General features: G+C 36.5%; 1 protein-coding gene across 1 annotated transcript; it reads right to left on the bottom strand.

Moving 5' to 3' along the window:
* Positions 1–644: 644 nt before the first annotated feature.
* LOC144970492 (ventricular zone-expressed PH domain-containing protein homolog 1-like) lies at positions 645–20,319 on the bottom strand. The gene is made up of 16 exons (XM_078910190.1): positions 20,189–20,319; positions 16,467–16,774; positions 15,254–15,398; positions 14,485–14,659; positions 13,741–13,904; positions 12,696–12,905; positions 11,821–12,035; positions 10,346–10,618; positions 9,313–9,394; positions 8,374–8,491; positions 7,717–7,856; positions 6,976–7,107; positions 5,641–5,790; positions 4,984–5,088; positions 3,992–4,118; positions 645–2,132 (listed from the first exon to the last, which is right to left on the bottom strand). Exons 2-16 carry the CDS (start codon positions 16,673–16,675, stop codon positions 1,771–1,773), a joined length of 2,607 nt encoding a protein of 868 aa, XP_078766316.1. The 5' UTR covers positions 16,676–16,774; positions 20,189–20,319; the 3' UTR covers positions 645–1,770.
* Between the last annotated feature and the right edge of the window lie 123 nt (positions 20,320–20,442).

The following is a 20,442-nucleotide window of genomic DNA, read 5'->3' on the forward strand; positions in this document are numbered from 1 at the left end:
AATAACAGTACATAACAGAGAGATGATTTACAAGGAAAAAAATATCATTTTCCAAAACTTTAACTATACATTCGATTGTATCCCTCCTAGCCAAGGACTCCATCCAGGGTCAGGACAAAACAAATTAATCTCATTCCAAGACAAAGACAGAAAGCAATTGGAAAACAGATACAGGGGGATAGAAGACACAGCAAGTACCTCCCTGCCCATGGTGGGAGGTCGAGAACCCTACCCAGATATAAATATCTGCAGTCACATCCTGCTGACCTGAACATAAAAATGATAATGTAAATGTTGCTGATCGAAGAAATAAATAACAATGTGAAATTGCATGTAAGCTTCAATTTAATATACGAAAACAGATAAAATGGACATTTTGGGTTTCCCTTTTATCAATTAAACAGGATGAATGAAACACTACAGACAAATAAGATAGTGTGGTAGTGGCAATGTTAAGATGAATAAACAAAAACATTGTTTATTCATCTTAACAATGCCACTACCTACCACATTATCTCATTCATCTGTAGTGTTTCATTCATCCTGTTTTGTTGATAAAGGGGAAACCTGAAACATCCATTTTACCTGTTTTCGTATATTAAATTGAAGCTAACATTCAATTACACATTGTTATTCATAAAAATGACATGAAATGATAAGTCTATGATATGGCAGTTTCGTTATCAATCAACATAAATCAAAGTAAATCAAACAATTTTTAAAAATCACATGATTTTGTTCTATGTCTTATATTCTCTTTTCTCTTCTTAAAACCCTGTCACCACACGAGTAATAATGAATCCTCTGAACAGAAGAATACTGATGATATCAAAAATGATAAGCGACATACCAACCCTTTTGTGAATCCAGGGATGCCAAAGGTCCAGTTTTTCCCCACACCTCAGCAGCTTTTCCTGTCTCCAAGAAGAAGACTACTAAAGGTCCTTTTTCTCAAAACACAAATAAATGTGTGGCTGGTTGAGAAAACCCAGAAAGATGCGTAAATTTAATAAATTGAGTTACGTATGCAGTGGTGTAGACCACATCGTTCTGATCGTTTACCACTTTAAATTTTCTTTCTATTTCTGTTAGAACCCAAGTTATGAATTTTTTATCTGAATAAAATCTGTTACTATGGGAAACACTTTATCTTTGAATTTTGGATTTTTTGATCTCAAATCGAAGCTTGCTGTATCTTCCTGGGTTTTCTCAGCCAGCCTCACAAATATTAATGGAAACTGAGAGAGAGAGAGAGAGAGAGAGAGAGAGAGAGAGAGAGGAGAGAGAGAGAGAGAGAGAGAGAGAGAGAGAGAGAGGAGAGAGAGAGAGAGAGAGAGAGAGAGAGAGAGAGAGTTAAGAGAGATGTTTTCGTTTGCCCATTAATGTGAGATTTTAATTCGGAAAAGTGAGTGGAGCAGGCACTAATGTTGATAATAACAAGAAATGAAGTGAGTAGGAAAGAACCAGAAGACAACAGAGAATAAAAACTTTGCAGCAACGATGGGGGCTCGAACCCGCTACCTTACTGGAATGACAACTCCGCCTGGCAGAGGCGATATTAACTCTACTGTATGAGCTATCCACGACCCCTAGGGTGGGTGACATTCACAATTTTGTCAGATTCTTGGATATGTCGCTATGGTTTGGGATAGCAAAAATAGTGGCTGGGCGTGGAAGAGGTATGTGAATCGATTTTTAAAAAAAGGGTGACTGTAATCAATGCTAAAACAAAAATGTAAAAAAAAACAAAGGAATGTTTGCTGACTGTCATCATAACTTGGTGTGGGATTCTTGATCACAAGCTGTGGCTTTGCCACTACGGAAAGACGATGATCGTGAAGATATAGATGGAGCTTTAGACGATTGCGAGGGAAGTGGCTGGTGGTTGTGTTGCTCAAAAATCCCCATCTCTTCGTTGTGGTCACTGCGTTTACTACTAGACCTACGCCTCATGCTACCCCCACCCCCACCACTCATGCTACCATTCCCGCCCACAGCACCGACCCCATTGCCATTATTATCAGGATTAATTTCAGAGTCTCCAATGCCCTCTCCGTTTGGCCCCAACGAGGAGTGAGACCGAGCCACGGCAATGTTGAGACACTGGATCCACTGCTCAACATCCTGGTCACCTGAAAATGTAATAGACGAAAGCGACATTATTGAGTGGAGGAAATAATAACTTGGAGAATAACAAAAAAAAAAGGTAGTCCCTCACTAAGAGGAAGACACTCAAATGCTTACATTATAAATTCAAAACAACAAATATAATAATAATAATAATAATAATAATAATAATAATAATAATAATAATAAAATAATAATAATAATAATAATAATAATAATAATAATAATAATAATAATAATAAATAATAATAATAATAATAATAATAAACAGTGATGTTATGACAATTTGTCAAAAAGGAGGAAAATGTATCGGCCCAGCGGGCAAACTTAAGCCGAAATGCAAAAGTTACATATACAATACGACAGTTACGTAACATTATATAATATACTCCTTTTGTAAATATCTAATGAATTGCCCTTTCCTGAAAATAATTTTAAAGGCTCACAATATTAATCAAACTGCTACCTACATCAAGAGATGATAAATTTTTGTTTTTGGCCCACAGGCTATGTCACTGCAACCTAGTGGTTATGTAGTTTATACATTAGACCCATGAATATCTAACAACTTGCAAAACAGTCTATCTAAACAAAGGAGAAACAGTAAATTAAAAATAATTTGAACAGTTGCTTTCCGAGTCGATCATCACCCTTGGTTATTGTAATATATTATCTTTCTATGACAAGATGACTTCTAAAAACAAAACATGAAGATAGAAGAGTAGTTGAGAGAGGAATAGGGGTAAAGGAGGGAGACAGAGAAAAAAAAAAAAAAAAAAAAAGAAAAGAGAGAGAGAGAGAGAGAGAGAGAGAGAGAGAGAGAGAGAGAGAGAGAGAGAGAGAGAGAGAGAGAGAGAGAGAGAGAGAGAGACAGACAGACAGACAGACAGACAGAGACAGAGAGAGAGTTATGAATTGATTTTCTACTATTTTTTTTTCCAATCCTTACCCAACATCTATTAATCCAAAGACACCACCTGCCTTGTGTCACTTTTGACATTTGGTGCTACTTTGTCTAGGCTGATGTCATAAAAATGCGAGTGTCACCATAATTTAGGCAACTGAGCACAGGTGTTAAAATTTGACACAAGGCATGATGGTGATTTTTTCATCTATCTACCGTGGAGCTATAGAAAAATGTTTGACACTGCAAAAACAGCGGAACATTTAATTTCAAAGAAAATCACAAAATCACGGAATTCCACAGAAGATTATCATCACTGAATAAAAATAATAATAATAATAACAGAGAGATGATTTACAAAGAAAAAAATATCATCTCCCAAAACAATAACTATACATTTGATTGCTTCCCTCCTAGCCAAGAACAAAACAAAGTAATCTAATTCCAAGACAAAGACAGAAGGCAAATTGGAAATAGCTATAGAGGGATAGAAGACAGAGAAAGTGCCTCCCTTGGGGTCAAGAACCCCACCCAGAAGAGAGTGCTCTCTCAACTGAGCAATCCCCCTGGGTAATGAGCTTTTATATAGAGCAATATCCACTAAGCGTGCTCAAAGCACTTTACAGGGGGTCCCTGGCCAACAGCAACACTTAACATTTAGGATGGAACATGATGCCTGTTAGGCGACATTACAATTTTTTCAGACAGAGACAATGCTGTTAACGGCCAGGTACTCATTTTCCACCTGAGTATGGTGAGAGAATGTGAGTAAAGGGCCTTTCCAAGGACTCAACTATGTGCCAAGCAAGGCTCGAACCCAGGTAAGCATGACCAATTAGAAAAGGAAAACAATTTTTTAATGTATGAGCCAGATTTACCAAATCCATTAAAAAAAAAAGACCAACATTTATAAGATCATATAAAAGGACCTCTCTCAAACTTTTGCAAAGTTTAATTCACCTTTCTTGGCCTTGAAGACGTAAGTTTGGTCGTCCGTGAAAATTTCAAAGGCCCTCGGAATGTCCCGGATGTCTTTCCGTACAGCCTTGACACTCTGGATCTTGGTGACTGGAAGGGACGCCTTTGTCTGTTCATGGGGGAGGATAAAAAAATAAAAAAAATTATGCCCTTCCGCCACGAAAGCAAATTGGGGGTTAATAATCTTGCTCAATGAAAAAAACGAAATTGCCTGAAGAGGGGCTCGAACCCGATACCTTCTGGGTCACAGTGCAATGCCTTAATCACTTGGCCACTTCGCCCCGGGGGAGAGGAAATGAGTAATAATTGCAGAGTGTGATACCTTTGCTTCTATCTATTAACTACAGTGGAATCAGCATCAAGTCAACACTCTTGAAATCAGTAAAACACAGAGGGTCGACTCTGCTGTGCATCAGAATATTTACTGCCCCCCCCCCCCCCCTCTTTACCCGTTCCCTGTTCATCCAGCACTAATTGCCGTTGTAATGAATGCTCTTTTAGGTGATGTAGCCCGTAAATCTGACGGAATTAAATTAACCCAATTCATCTGCAAACATGATAAAAACAGCAACATTTATCCATTAGGCCCAAAGATTCAATCAATTTAAAATAAATAAAAATAAAAATAAAATTCCCTTTATTCATCCCATCGGGGAAATTTGTCTCTAGGGTTTATTCCAAGGGAAGACTGGAATAACCTAGGCGTCAGCCGCAGTGCAGTGCCGCAAATTGAGATAGGGCGAGGTGACTTGCTCGAGGCCCCACAGCGCAGGGGTGGGTGATCGAATTCGGTACCTTTCGAGTACGAAGCAAAAACTCTACTGCTGAGCCAGACTGCCCCTTTCGGGTAAATTTTTTTTTAAATGATGTAAGATAAAGTAAATGAAATAAGTTTGAGCTCTGGATATGCAATAAAACATGTTTAACATTTTTTGGTAAGAATTGCAACATGACACTGTCTTAGCCTTTCTTACAGAATTGCTTTTATCGTAAGTGAAGGATCCACCAGACAGAGTGAAGTACCGGGTCTTCCATCTCTTGAAAAACTTCCATTTGCCCTTCTTCTCCTTCAATTGGCCCTAGGAAAGGAAAAAAAGAGAAACAGAGAGGTGATTTCCCGAAATTGTTAAATATAAAAGATGAAATTTTGGCATAAGACAAATGTGAATTTTGTATGTTGATAACAAAACATCACCAGTAAAAATGATGAACCAAAAAATAAAAAAAGATTTTGGAAAACAACTGATTTAGTGTAATTCCTTTTTTATTTAATTTATGAAAATTGAAATTAATTGCATAAAAACAAATTCATTTTTCATGGTACATTATTACACTTTTTACTTTAAAAAACTGAAGTTGATGATGATTGAGTTGATGATTACGACAACAATAATCATATGACCTTTTTGGGGTGGGTGGGTGGAGGAGTTTTATTAATCTAAGCAATTCCCCCCTCCCCCCCCCCCTGTCCCCCGGACACACACACATAAATTCATATGCAGACATAATTGACTCTCCACAAAAATACAAAGGTTTTAAAAGATTCATGGAAATATAAAAGAATTTCCCAGGTAAAGTTCCGGTGAGATACTTCCTCAAGCTATCCACTTTAATCCATCCCCATCACCTACCGCCATTTCTGGATGCCCATCATTCATCAGCTCTGACATCTTTTCTGGGTGGTTACACATGAAACACGCCCAGTGTGCACGGGTGGCGTTGTACTCAAACACGTCAAAGTAACGCATCTGATGAAGCTCTTGTAGCAGTGTCATCTGGTCCTAGAGAGAGAAAAGTAATGGGTGCAAGAATACGTTTAGACTGTTGTACTAAGTTGTGCTGACAATTTTTTAATTCATTTGGTAAACTGAGTTAAATTTAAAATTTGCATTATCAAAACTGTAGGAAAATGAGAGCCATAGGTTTGAAATTCTTATGACTGCAAACCAATGGTGATAATCATGATAAAGAGGAGGATAATTAACTGAATACCAAAAATTAAATCAATAATTCAATATTTAAACAGCTATCTTAAATTAAATTGAGCTTTTATACAGCGCAATATCCACTAAACGCACTAAAAGCGCTTTACAAAGGGTCCCTGACCAACACGTAACATAAAGAATGAGACATGACGCCTAATAGGTGATATTACAATTGTTTCCGACAGACACAATGCTGTTAACGGTCAGGTACTCATTTTGCACCTGAGTACAGTGAGAGAATGTGAGTAAAGAGTCTTTTCCAAGGACTCAACTATGCGTCGAGTGAGGATCGAACCCAGGAACTTCCGATCCGAAAGTGAGTGTCATACCACAAGACCACACAGCTGCACTAAACAGATATCTGAATCAGTGGTACCAATGTATACCACATAGAACGACCAACAATCTATGTATTCCCCTTTGTCAAATAAATAGGATTCAAATTTTATCAGTATAATGTCAATGCCACTGGTCCCGATAGCTCAGTTGGTAGAGCACTTTCTTTATATGCAAAGGGACTGAGATCAATCCAGTCGAGATTTGTTTCTCACACCCTGTCCACCCAGCAGTGATTGGGTAGCTGGGTCTACTAGATCTGGTGGAAAGTACTTTGCAATAGACTAGTGTCCTATCCAAAGGGTAGCAAGTCATTGCTATAGTCCATTTCACGCTATAGAAACCGGGATAAACTCTGGCTTCATAGGCCAAATGGCTCTGAAGGACTACTTTTTTTAAAAACGTCAATGTCAGTGTTGATGTCTAATCATGCAAAAGGCAGCTACAGTTATATATTTATTAAGTGCAACGCAGCTTATGTTGTTTGCATGCTTTCTCAGAATTGGAGAGTGTGTCAATTTCTGACACCAGCCATCAAAGCACCATACTGGAAGCATTCTTGAGTTGAAACTAAAAATAAAAGTAAAATCTAAGCAGCCGCCATTTGCAAAGTTGGGGATAAAACATAATTTACCTACGACATACCTTGTGTGTTGGAAATGAAGATGTGACTAGAGCCAGGAAGTTGCTGTTCGATTCCCCTTTGAGTGAGTTCCAACACATCTTCAAGCAGCTCACCTCTGGATCTCTCTGGCTCAGTGCAAACCTGGCCTGAGCCTGTAATAAACATTTACAATATTGACTATAGATTTTTGTAGGGTTTTTTTCTTCTTTTTCACTTTGTTTCATTTCACTTTCCACCGTTTAGAGCTTGCAAACACAAAGATTTCAAGACCAAAACCCTTTACCAAAGAGAGTGAATTTTCTATTCTACTTCTCCTTCCAAAGACACAGAAATGAGGCTCGAACTCAGGACCTTCCGATCCGAAAGCGAGTGTCATACTATTAGACAACATAGCCGCACACCCAGACTAGATGACCATGAAACTCATTTCCTCCAAAGAGAAATACAGTGGAATCCTGCTAAAACCAACATCACCAATGGACCAGAAAGATTGGTTGACTTTATCCATTGTCAATAGAAGACACTTAGATAAAGAACAGGAAATTTGGGACCAACTAGCGGAGTTGATTTTATACAGATTCCATGCTTATGTCTACCTATCTATGCATTGTATTTTTAATTTCAAACAGTGTAAACCAAATGACAAATTGCCATTTTTTTGGACAATAAAGATTATATTGTTATTATTATTATTATTATTATTATTATCATTATTATTATTATTATTCCATTGTATAAGTGGTTTGTAATGACATACATACCTGTACTGACAAAAACATGAGGTGAAGCCACAGTTTTGGTTGCCGCGTGTTAATCATCAGGTGGGATGTCGGATACAAGCATTGATCTCGCTGTCTAGCACAAGCAAAGTGGAGACGAAGGACTCGCTTGTGTTTGCCAGCTTGAAAGACAAAATAGGGAGGGAGGATGGAGACAAAATTGTAAGGTGATTACATTGGTATATTCTTAACATCAGGACAATACGAATTCTGGATAAATGGCTGTAAATCATAAATTTCATTGGCTGAAAATATAGCAATAATAATTTTAAAAATGAAATAAACAAAACTAAAACATTGTATTTGTCTTGGCTTCATATTGATAAAGATTTTCTGCAATGAATTTTGAGAGGAAATTATCTCGTACAATATCATTAAAAAAATTAATTTGAACACTAATATTGGACATCTTAGCATCACTACAAGGAATTAAAATGACCTAAAATTGTATTTATCTATATGACCTCTTAAAAATTGTCTTTATGTTCAGATATTTTACAATCATGGTATGAGAATATTTTTGAGCTATTAATCTTTTTTCATCTGAAAAAGATTGCTTTAAAATGTTAATAGTAATAGGTTTTGAATCTTTTGAATCCAGAACATTTACAAGCCAGCGTAAGATGAAATCCAACTCACTGACAACACTACACTTGGCAGGTAGGGGAACCGTTGCATTGATTTTACAGATAAAAGACTTTATCTTGGCAAAATGCTTCTCACAAAACAGTTGGACTCCATCACGGATATTCTGGACCTAAAAAACAAAAAAAAAAAGGAAAAGAAAAAAAAAAAAAGAAGAAATTATTTTTAAAACACTATAAACAAACTATGTTATGCTGATTATCATCTGTGTAGGTTAATTCTCTTTCTCTATCAAAAACCATAAACAATTGGCGGAATATTGAAGAGGCACTAAGCTGCTAGAAGCTGTGGACTGTAAAAAATAATGGAACAAAGATGAATACTACAGCTTTGAAAAAGAACAAAATGCCAAACACAGAACTCAAAACCTTTTTAAAGCCAAGAACAAAATCAATAAAAACATTAATACATCAATTAAAATCTAGAGAGACAGCAGAGAAGTATTCGGCATGGCTCAAGTAAAAGGATCTGGAAATGTAAACAAATAGAAGTGTTTGCTTGGTAACTAAGTCGTGCCCAATAATCCACCTAAATCATATATATATCATCATGTAAAATTTGTCAGCAGAAACTATGGATGAGTGTTGAAAATATAAAAAATCCAAAAACTGAAAAAAAAAGTGTGCTTTTTAATGTATACAATTTGTACACGACTAGGCGCAATGCAACATTAATTTTTCTTGTTGGGAGACATACATTTGACTCAATGTACATTTAATTCATAGATTGTTTTAAGGTCTTATACCATTCATTTGGCTAAAGACAATACAATTAGACATTAGAGAGTCCTAAAAATATTCATTAAACACTGAATACCAGGATGGCTTGACAAGGACTCCAACCTGGGGTCCTCGCATCATAGCTAAAACAATCCTGATGCGTTAGTGTTTAAACTACAGTGACACATTATTTTATCACTATGACTATTCCTACCTGAGTGCCAGCTGAGTTTGTAAACATATTGTTTTCTGTCTGGGTGACAGCAGATGACGTCATAGGCTCTCCTCCTGATGCTCTGTGGATGAAAAAACAACAACATATATATATATATATTATTATATGGGGCAGGAGGACGCGAGGTAGCCGAGTGGTTAAGACAATTCATTATGACCCAGAAGGTCCTGTGTTTGAGCCCCACTACAGGCACTTTCATTTTTTTCCTTAGGCAAGATCATTAACCCCCACTTTGGACAACATGGGTGATTCCTGTGGCTCAGACTTTCATTTGGTGGATTATCTATATTCCTTCATGGAATGCCTAGGCGATGACATCTAATGATGCCACATGGAAGGGTCTAATTTTTTATATTTCTATATAACAATATAATTAGAATACAACTTGCAATTGTTAAAAGATGATACTAACATAACCAGAAATTGTGGATGAACAAACCGCTCAAATAGCAAATTCAGACATTCTTTAAACCTTTCACAAAATTACTATTACTTCAAAAGCGATCAAAGTCATAAAATTTGAATGTGTAAAAAAGATGGGAAAAAAAACCTAAAGAGATCTGACATAGTAGCGATTCTCTAGAGCCATAATGACTATAGAGCCTGGGTTTATTTGTTCCTGTAGTGTTAAATAGACGGTAATAATTCCTAGCGACCCATTGTATCAGATGTTGGTATACTGCAATTCTGTCATTTCCAAAAATGATCAAGCAACCGAATCATTGTTCAATGGGCAGAGAAGTCATTATAAAAATGGACTTGTTTCAAATTCAAACCATGTCCCTTTGAGTGTGACTCACATGCCCCACCAATAGAATAACTGGGAACCCAACAAACTACTGTGTCGACCCAGCAGTGTTTGGGCAGTACTTTGCAATGACTAGTGTCCTATCCAAAGGGTAGCAAGCAATTGCTTTTGTCCATTTCACACTAAAGAAACAGGGATAAACTCTGGCGCCAAAGGCGCTCAAGGCTCTGAAGGTCTACAACAAACTAAAGCATCTTGACCTACCTTGACATCCTATTGAGATTGTCCTGACTGGAGGTAGATCCATTGACTGGAAGGGATGTACTTTTGATAGACACTGTGCCACTGGGATGTGTGGCATTGGGTGGGTTGCCGACAGTGATAATGGTCACAGTGCCCTCTGTCTGACTTGACATAGAACGCATTTCTTTCTTTGTTGCGTCCTCAACTCTTTCCAATGATGTAGACGGTGTACTGGTGTTATTCCCTTTGTTGGACAGAGGGGATGTGGACCCATCTTTGGTTGGTGTGGAACAACTAGTAGATAGAGACAAAAACAGATATTATGAAGCCATACTCATGTAAATTAGAAACATGTCTGATTGTCTCATTTAAATCACTATAAATAATTGAGCGTTTATATAGCGCAATTTCCAATAATAAGCGCTATACAAGGGATCCCAAGCCAACAGCAACACTAAACATGTAGGATGAGGCATGTTGTCTGATAGGCGATATTACAATTATTTTTTTTTCCAACAGAGACAATGCTGTTAACGACCAGGTACTCATTTTGCACCTAAGAGCAGCAAAAGAATGGGGAAAATTCCTTTTCCAAGGATTCAACTATGCACTGATCAAAACAAGAGGACTTAAACTTTGGACCTTCCAAAACAAAAAAGCCGCACAACTTCTCTCAGATTGTCAAATCTGGAAAATCCCGATTTATCAGGACATTTGACCACTATGTGCGGTTATGTCGTCTTGTGGTATGACACTCGCTTTCAGATCAGAAGGTCCTGGGTTCGAGACTCCCTCAGTGCATAGTTGAGTCCTTGGAAAAGGCTCTTTACTAATATTCTCTCAACTTACTCAGGTGTAAACTGAGTACCTGGACGTTAACAGCATTGTCTCCATCGGAAAAAAAAATGGTATTATCGCCTAGCAGGAGTCATGTCTCGTTCTATATGTTATGTGTGGCTGTTGGTCAAGGACACCTTGTAAAGCGCTTTGAGCATGTTTAGTGGATATTGTGCTATATAAACGCTCTGTTTTGATTACGTTTACGGAATGGGAGGAAGCTCGGAGTAAATCAAGTGACTAGATCTTTTGTTGTGAGGCAAAAAAAAAAAACAAAAACAAAAAAAACAAAAAAAACAAAACTTGAGCTTTAATATAGCGCAACATCCACTAAACGTGCTCAAAGCGCTTTACAGGGGGTCACTGACCAACAGCAACACGTGACATGTAGAACGAGATATGACGCCTGTTAGGCGATATTACAATTTTTTCACACAGCGACAATGCTGTTAACAGCCAGGTACTCATTTTACACCTGAGTACAGTGAGAGAATGTGAGTAAAGAGCCTTTCCAAGGACTCAACTATGCGCTGAGCGAGGCTCGAACCCAGGATCATCTGATCCGAAAGCGAGTGTCATACCATTAGACCACATAGCCGCACAAAGTTTAGGCAACCTGAACTGTCCCAACAACAACAAAAATTTTTTTAATCACTTACTATTTCCTGACATCCTCCCTGATCTGCTGCACCATCAGCCTGACAGAGCTTGACCCAGATGCTGATACTTTGTTGATGTACTCCATATTGTCGATGAGAAGAGCATGATGAGTAAGGCCAAGTCCTCTTATTTCCTGTAAGACCAACGGCAACACAGCCACTTCCGCTGATGCCAGCTTGGACAACAGGAAATCCATTGATTTCTCTGCCAAATCCTAGACAAATATGATAAAGACTGTCAACATAAATCTAATAAACCCAAGAAACAAAACAGAAGCATTATTCATGGTTAAATATATAGCCAGCTCGCCAAAGCAATCTGTGACTGTTCCCTGTTTTTTTTAGACTGTACTGTAACTGAACATTTGAAGTGATGGGCGTGGTGCCTTTTGCGAATACAAACCATTGAAGGTTGAAGATCTGGATTTCATAAAAAAAAAACAAAAAAAAAATTACACACGACCCACGACGCATAAACATGCTTTTTCTGCCATTGGTGGCAAAATGGAGCAGTACTTCACTGGCCGTTCTGAACGTGTACAACATGGTGCAGCGCTTGGCACCAGCATGATGGTATTTGCTTGAAGGAGAAGTTAGTACTTTGTTAATGAAAGAAAGTCTCCAAAATCCCAAAGGTAGTGTGCGGTGCAATGCCCAATGACAATAATGATACTTAAATGACAGTTTGAGCTAGAGACATACATTGGTAGTTGTTTTAATGGAAAAAAATTGATCATATCATAATTTTTAAAAAAAGGGTATTTTTAAAATTCTATTCTCAGTTTTATCTTTAAACACCAAATATTAGAAATCTTGAGAATCAACTGAAAATAAAAAATGATAAGATGATATTTCATTGACTTTGAAAATCCTACCTTGTTCACTGAACCAACAGCCCCAACGATCTGGACTACTTGTGCCGTAAGAGCAGGCTGCGTGTTGAGTGTAGCCTGTACCTCTGTCACATGATCCACCATGAAAGACGGATGGGAAGTGGCCAAATCGACCAGGATTGTCAAGATCAGGGGAGACAACACTGAGCTGTTCAAGTACCCACAAAGCTGACCTATGTGTTTTTGAAGACACTGAAAATAGGGGAGAGGAGTTATGAAGGGGGAGCAGCAGCTTGTCACAGAGGTATGACCTTCACCTTACATAAGAGGGTAATGGCTTTGCATGTTGCAGGTCCACACAGTGTGGCCTTGAGTAAATCATTCCCTACGTGCTTATTATGGTGAATTTCTAACAGTGAACCAGATCAATTTTTATTTCTCTCATATGGATTAAAAAATAAACTTTGTAAACAAACAACCAAAAAAAATCCAAAATAAAACAACAACAACAAAACAATGAATAAAATTGGCAATTTAGATAAAATGATATGCTTTTTTTAAACAATCCATAAATCAGATTTCTATTTTTTGTTTTTTGTTTGTTTGTTGCTTTAGGTCTCTTCCAACACAATTGAGGTTATATGAGAGACCGCTGAAACAAAAAAACAAGCAATCTAACAAAAATAGTACAAATGTAAATCAAAATCATAACCTAAAGACATCATAAGCTAAATTATAAATAACCAAGAACAAACAGGCAGAAGATTTACAGAAAAAAAATATCCCCTGTCAAAAATACAATCACAAACCAAAGAAGCAGGATAGGCTAGTAAAGAGAAGAAGAAACGACATCACTATCGGATCGTACACCCATGCGAACATCATAGGTATATGATTCAAGGGTGATGCTCCCATCCAACCACCCGCTCAAATTTCTATCTATTGATATGGGTAACACTCAAAAACCTATCCAGCTACCTAAATAAAATTTCTATCTATTTAGGTAGCTGGATAGGTTTTTGAGTGTTACCCATATCAAACATTGTAGCAAGAGATATGAATACAGTTATCTCAGTTATCTCCATACCTCTGGGTTAGTTTTGGCCACTTTATTGAACAGTTGCACAAAGCAGATCTTGTCGGTAGCATCACACTTTGCCAGCAACTTAGCCAGGTCATCAACATGATGGATGACAGGGTCAGGGTTCTGATTGAAGATCTGGGGCAGCACTTGACATAGCAGGTAATTGCCTAGAATGGAACATTTTGTTTCGTTTACTTGCAAGGGTACAGTACTAATGAGAGATGAGTTAAAATAATAATGATAATAATAATACTAAAAATACTAATAATAATAATAATAATAATAATAATAATAATAATAATAATAATAATAATAATAATAATATAATAATTAATAATAATAATAATAAATAATAATAATAATAATAATATAATAATAATATAATAATAATAATAATAATAATAATAATAATAATATATTCAAGCACTTTTGTTTGTTATTTTTTTCCTTTGGGGAGAATATTAACCGCCTAATTTGCTCACTATGAACAGCAAGGGTGATTCCTGTTGGTATCAGACGTTTGTTATATAAGGATTATCTATATCCCTTCATCATGGAATGCCCAGGTGAAGGCATCTAATGATCTACTATCTTTTTTAACAAGATTAATGTTGATGCTGATGATAATAATAATACCAATAGAATGACAATAATGTCTAAAATATGGCCAGTCAAACTAATTTAGCAGTTATGATGGAAGAAATCTAAAGTGTATTTAAGATATTCATGCATGCTATCAATGCCAACCTTTGAGAACACTGGCTAATATCAAAGACATGTGTTTGGCAAGGAGTCCAGCACTGTCAATGGCCGCCAAGGACAGGTAACTGGCCACACTTCGGACTAGGTCTTTGTTATCACAATCCAGGAATGGTACAACACTGGGAATCACCAACTCCATCACTTTCTGGTTACTGTAGTACTGTGGAAACGGAGAGAGAATTTGAAAAGGAGGCAGATGGGAAATGGGGGGGAAACAACACTGTTAACGGCCATGTATTCATTTTACGCCTAAAGAGCCTTTCCAAGGACTCAACTATGCACCATTCGGACCAGGATTCCAACTCAGAACCTTCCGATCCAAAGGCCAGTGTCATACCACTAGACCACATAGCTGCATTTCTTATAGAGCCAATAATGGAATTGGTACACAACAGAAAATTGATTACATGGAATCAGTTCTCTATTCAAAGTCTGTCATACAATCAGAATTAAACTTTAGTTCAAGAGAGTTTTGATAATAATACATTTAGGCATGTAGACTCTTTTAGCTTAGACAATCGTTTTTCTTGGTCCTATTTGATTGAAATTATGAAATAGTTTTCATTTGAAGTGCTTTGAGCATGTTTAATGGATATTGTGCTTTATAAATACTCTAGTTTTTTTTGTTTTATGTTTTGATTTAAGATAACCTGGACCAATCTGTCAACTTTTTTGTTTGTTTAGCTGTCAATCAGTCGCATATGCATCGACTTATTCAAAGTCAAATGTAATGGTATTTATTCACAATACTCACAGTAAAAAGTCGACTCATGATATCCGAGGCAATCTTGGCATGCGGAGGATCTTCATCCTTGACAATTTGCGTCAAAGTGTGGTGGTGACACATGTCCAACAGACCCACCAATGCCTTTGCATGTTGTTCTATCCTCTCTGTCTCTCTGTCACAAACATCAAATCATTAGTTTCACAACAGCCAATGATCAAATATATTACAACTGAAGCCGGTATTTGGAATGCTGCTTTATCGGAACAGCTACTTAAAATTTAAATGATCTGTCTATGATATAATTTTTTTCTATTTTCTACCTATTAATTGGAGTAATTTCAGAGCCTTGGCAAACATTTTAAGAATTTTCTTTCTTTCCCAAGTAATCAAAAACATGAACTTCACATTGAAAGAAACAAGAATGGAGTAACCCCGTGTCTTCTAATGAGCAAATAAAGTATTTTATTAACAATGGTATAAAGTCTATCACCACCTATTCCCTCTAATATGATGATACGCTTGCCATTCTTGGTGAGCAACAAATGATTAATGACAGCATGGGTTGATTTGCTTTGGCCAGCATGCTGAATTTATTAAAATTCTATAAATGAATTGTGGACTATTGTAGAACAAGATTCATACATCTTTGATTCATTTGGCATCTTTTCAAGAAATGGGTATGACGACAATTCTGTATGAAAGAATGTGAAGTTATAAAATAGGGTGACACATCCTCTTTCGTCTACCATCATGACTATGTATATAATGTTATTAACATTGTTAAATGAAATCAAGAATGGAAAATAACATTTCAGACAAACAAATCAAAGTGTGGTCTGTATTACAGTACATAAAAATATATATTCCACTGCTAAAAATATGTGTAGTCTTGATAGGTTGTTCCAATGGAGGCCAAAAGTTAATTAGAATGATTTACGAGTAACGGTGCTTATGAAAAAAGTATACTGAGTTAATAGCATTAAACATTTTACACCATAACTTTCTTTTTTGGTGTTATTAAGTAGTTAGTCTCTGTTTGGATGAGGGCTATATCAATGTCAATATCTATCCATCTATCATTATTATCATCATTATTTTATTGACTTAAAAAGCACACAATTGACTGTCTAAAACATGGTAAACTGTCTCAACGTATGGTAGCCCTCTACATTGAAGCAAAATAATTGTCTTTATATGGAAATGTTCAAAGCTATTAATGAAAGAGGGGAGATTTAGTTACCTTATTGCTGTTGTTATCCTTGTGATGCATATTTCCACGACACTCTGATCATTGTCATTGTTTTCATAGTCATCTGTGTCAGCGATAAGAAGAATCTCTTGGACAATCTCTTCCAAGTCCTCCTCAATGGTCAAATCCTCCAGGGAAAACAACTCACCAGCCCTCGACAAATCCTTCTTTGAAAGGACATCAGCAAATAATTCATGCATGACTCCTTTTTTCTAGATATTTCTCCTTCATAAATAGAATATGTCATGACAGCTGTAAGGCAGTCAAACTGTAGCCATCAGTAATATTTTTCCTGATAGCTAAAAAAAAATATAATAAAAAAGAAGAATAATAAGAATAAAGACATTTTTTGTGACAGTTTTTACCACAAGATATTACTAATATGCAGATGAAAAATAATGATGACTAACTATATTTACCTCAATAATTGCCAATTGATCTGATAGAACAATTTAAAGAAAAGACTTATCTAATCTTCAATTGAAATAAATAATATTTAATACATCAATAGACAATTAATTGAAGAATATCTCTGCCAAATCTAATTGAAATTGATAAACTCGTACACTATTTTACTCTCTATCAACTCTACTTTTTAAGACAAGAACCTCATTTTTAAATCAATTTTCACTTAATTCTAATATTTCCATACTTATCATACATGGATAAGAGTTATATATGAAAATAAAGCAAAACCTAAACTTTCATGATCATAACAAGGCGCTGGTTAGGAGACCACAGAGAGAACACAGATTCTCTATACTATAAAATTGACTACAATTCTCAACAGAAAAATATCAGTAACTCTGGAATCATTTAGAGAAATAAATAAAATATAGGGAGTGTCTACGTACACGGTAAACGGGCACTTAGCCTCAGGATCTACGTACACGTTAACCGGTAACTGGTTTGCTGCTGCAATACAAGCAAAGGATGGGCCTCTATCTCTCTCTCATCCTGTGTGTACGTATGTGTATGTTTGTAAGTGTGTGTGTTATTTAAAAAAATCAAACAATACAATTTAACCCATTAAAGGCGAGCTTCAATCTTAATTTAACCTAACACGAGATCTTAGTCTTAATATTATCATTAAAAGATAAGCTGTGCGATTATAGCTTAATTGGTGGAAACGATTTATTCTGCATTAACAATAGGGAAACTATTATCTGGATGAAAAAAAATAATTCAGTGCTACTGTTTAGAGGTTAAAATTGCACACACCACATCCATATCACCCATTTGATCTACGTCATCAGGCGACCCATTGTTTCTTTCATCTTCCCCCATGCCCCCCCCCCCCCCTCTCTCTCTCTCTCTCTTGTCATAGTGTCATCCCCTCCACTTCACATCTCATGGTAAAACAAAATCTTTCTAGTTCTACTCAGTTTGCAAATACATGTAGGATTTGTCTCTCACTAGGCCTAGGCTAATGACAAGACATCGGGTAGTGGGTGTCTAATACCAAATTATAGATTCTCTGTTTGACCAGTTTAATAAGGCATTTGGTCATCTGCTTACTTTCTGCCTATAACACACTCACACACACACAAAGGGGGGGGGGGGGAGGGGGAAGAAAGACGAGATCAAGGTCATAAGTTACAGTGCACCAAGCTCAATGCCCCCTCGCCCCTCCCTCCCAAAGCACGGTACAAGGTTACTGTGTACGAAGATCCTGAGGCTAGGTGCCCGGTTATGTGTACGTAGACACTCCGTAAAATATTATAATAGAAGTTGATAGTAGACATTTCAAGTCTTATCCATTTGACTGATTGAATCAAATTAAGTTTGAAAAATCTATCACAGAAACAAATAAGGTATCAAATTAAGTGTTTTTCAAGTCTCATCCAAATGATTCCACTGGTTCAAATTACTAAGGTGCTCTGAGTTGGAATTTGAAAATGTTATCACCTCCTTCCTACTTTACTAACTACTCATCTACTCCTCTCCGTAATTGCATGCTAATGAAAATGTTGCTGCTTGAAGCTCAAAGGAAAAAAACAACAAGTATTGAATTGTAACCTTCTATTTATTAGATCAAGACAGATACTGTGGATGTTTCGAGTTTCCCCTTTATCAACAAAACATGATGAATAAATAAAACACTAAGGACGAATAAGATATGTGTGAAGGTAGCGTCAATTGCCAAGGACCTTGACAATTGTCAAATCGTCAATTGCCAAGGACCGTGTCAGTTCATCAACTACGCATGTGTACTTTTAACTGCCACGGAGTGCCTTTAGTGTCACGAAGTGATGCATTGCCACAGAGTGATGTTATGTATTAATATTAATATTAATTAATACTCTCTTTTACTCTTGTTTCTCTCTGTGTGTCGTTTTCTCTTTTTTTCCTCTATTACACACACACTCTCTCTCTCTGTGTCATTTTCTCTTTTCCCTCTCTGCCATTTTTTCCTCTGTGTATGTATTTCTCTGTCATTCCCCCCCTCAACCTCTCTCTCTCTCTCTCTCTCATATTTCCTCTTTTTGTTACGGACCTTGCCAGTTGGTAGATCATCAACTATTTACTATTAATGCCACGGATTGATCTTGTTGCACAAATGTTTTACATTAATTATTCCATATTAAGACGATGTGCAGTATATTTCCTTTAAAATAAAGGAAATCTTATTTTTCTTTTTTTATCTAGGACATCTTGGCAGGGATTTGCCACATCGTCCTTCTGTTTTTTTTCCCCCGCTGAATCCGAAATTTTTGTTTGATATTATTTTAAATCATCTTGGAATTCGTGAAAAGACATAAAAATTAAAAACAAATGCCAACAAGTGTGGACTTGATCCTTTCCACAACGATTGACAAGGAATGAGTGAATGGCGAATGGAAGAAAAGAAAGTGACGGGGTTCGAGATTCGTATGCGCGCAAATCGAGGCTTGACTGAAATCACCACGTGCAGCTGATTGAGGCCCGACTGAAATCACCACATGCGGCTGAAGAGTTCCGATTTGATTCCTTGGCAATTGATGAACCGTCAACTACCAAGGACTCACTCCTTGGCAATTGACACTTCCATGTGTGAATGGCACAGTTAAGGTGAATGAGAATGATTCCCTAGTGTTTCATTCATCGTGTTTTGTTGATAAAGGGGAAACCTGAAACGTCCAAAGTGTCTGTCTTTGTCTAATAATACGTCCGTCAATAAATAACAAAGGCAATCAAATAGAAGACCATCAGTAGGTATCAGTGTTCAGCCTTGAAACTGAAACTAAGTACTAACATATAACTTTTCTTCTGCTTATCTGATTGCATAATTTTGGTATCATTAGAATTGTGTTGAAAAGCACTTTATAATGATATGGGTTTCATTGAGCTAAATCCAATTTGATTCTTTTTTCTTACCAAAGTACCTAGACTGCTAATAAATTGAAGCTTACGTTACACACTTTTACACATTCACATAGAATTCAATAATAATAATTCAATAATAATCATTACTTAATAAGCCTAAAGGCTAACACTAAAAGTGAACGATTTTTATAGTGCAAAGTATTCATCTAAGACTTTTAACATAATATTGAAATGATGTCTTAGTCTTATGATTTTTTTTTTTTTTGTTGAAAAAGTTAATTTTGATTTTGCGTTGACAGCTGACTTGTTGCTGGCCCAATCGACTGACACACTCTGGTCTCATCGTAAATATTAGATTTTCTTTTCAAAATTCTCAAACAAATACATGAATGCAAGTATCATAATACCTCACTTCATGAACCGGTCATTAATCCGTGATGAGTTAAAAGTAAGGCCTCCTGTTTTGTTTGTTTTTACAATGAAAACACTTGTTGACAGACTGCGGTTCCTCAGTTCCCGATTTTTAGCGACCTCACATCCCTGACCCGGAAATACTTTATGTGGCAATGATTTATTGTTCCGTTTCTTTCTTCCCAAAATTGTTTTCAGACTTTTTATTTTATTATGATTTCTACTTTCTTTTTCCTGTCATCTCTCTTTC

This window comes from Berghia stephanieae, chromosome 4 (genome assembly GCF_034508935.2).
Source record: "Berghia stephanieae isolate SIO BIC M18660-M18661 chromosome 4, UCSD_Bste_1.3, whole genome shotgun sequence".
NCBI classification, from domain to species: domain Eukaryota; kingdom Metazoa; phylum Mollusca; class Gastropoda; order Nudibranchia; family Aeolidiidae; genus Berghia; species Berghia stephanieae.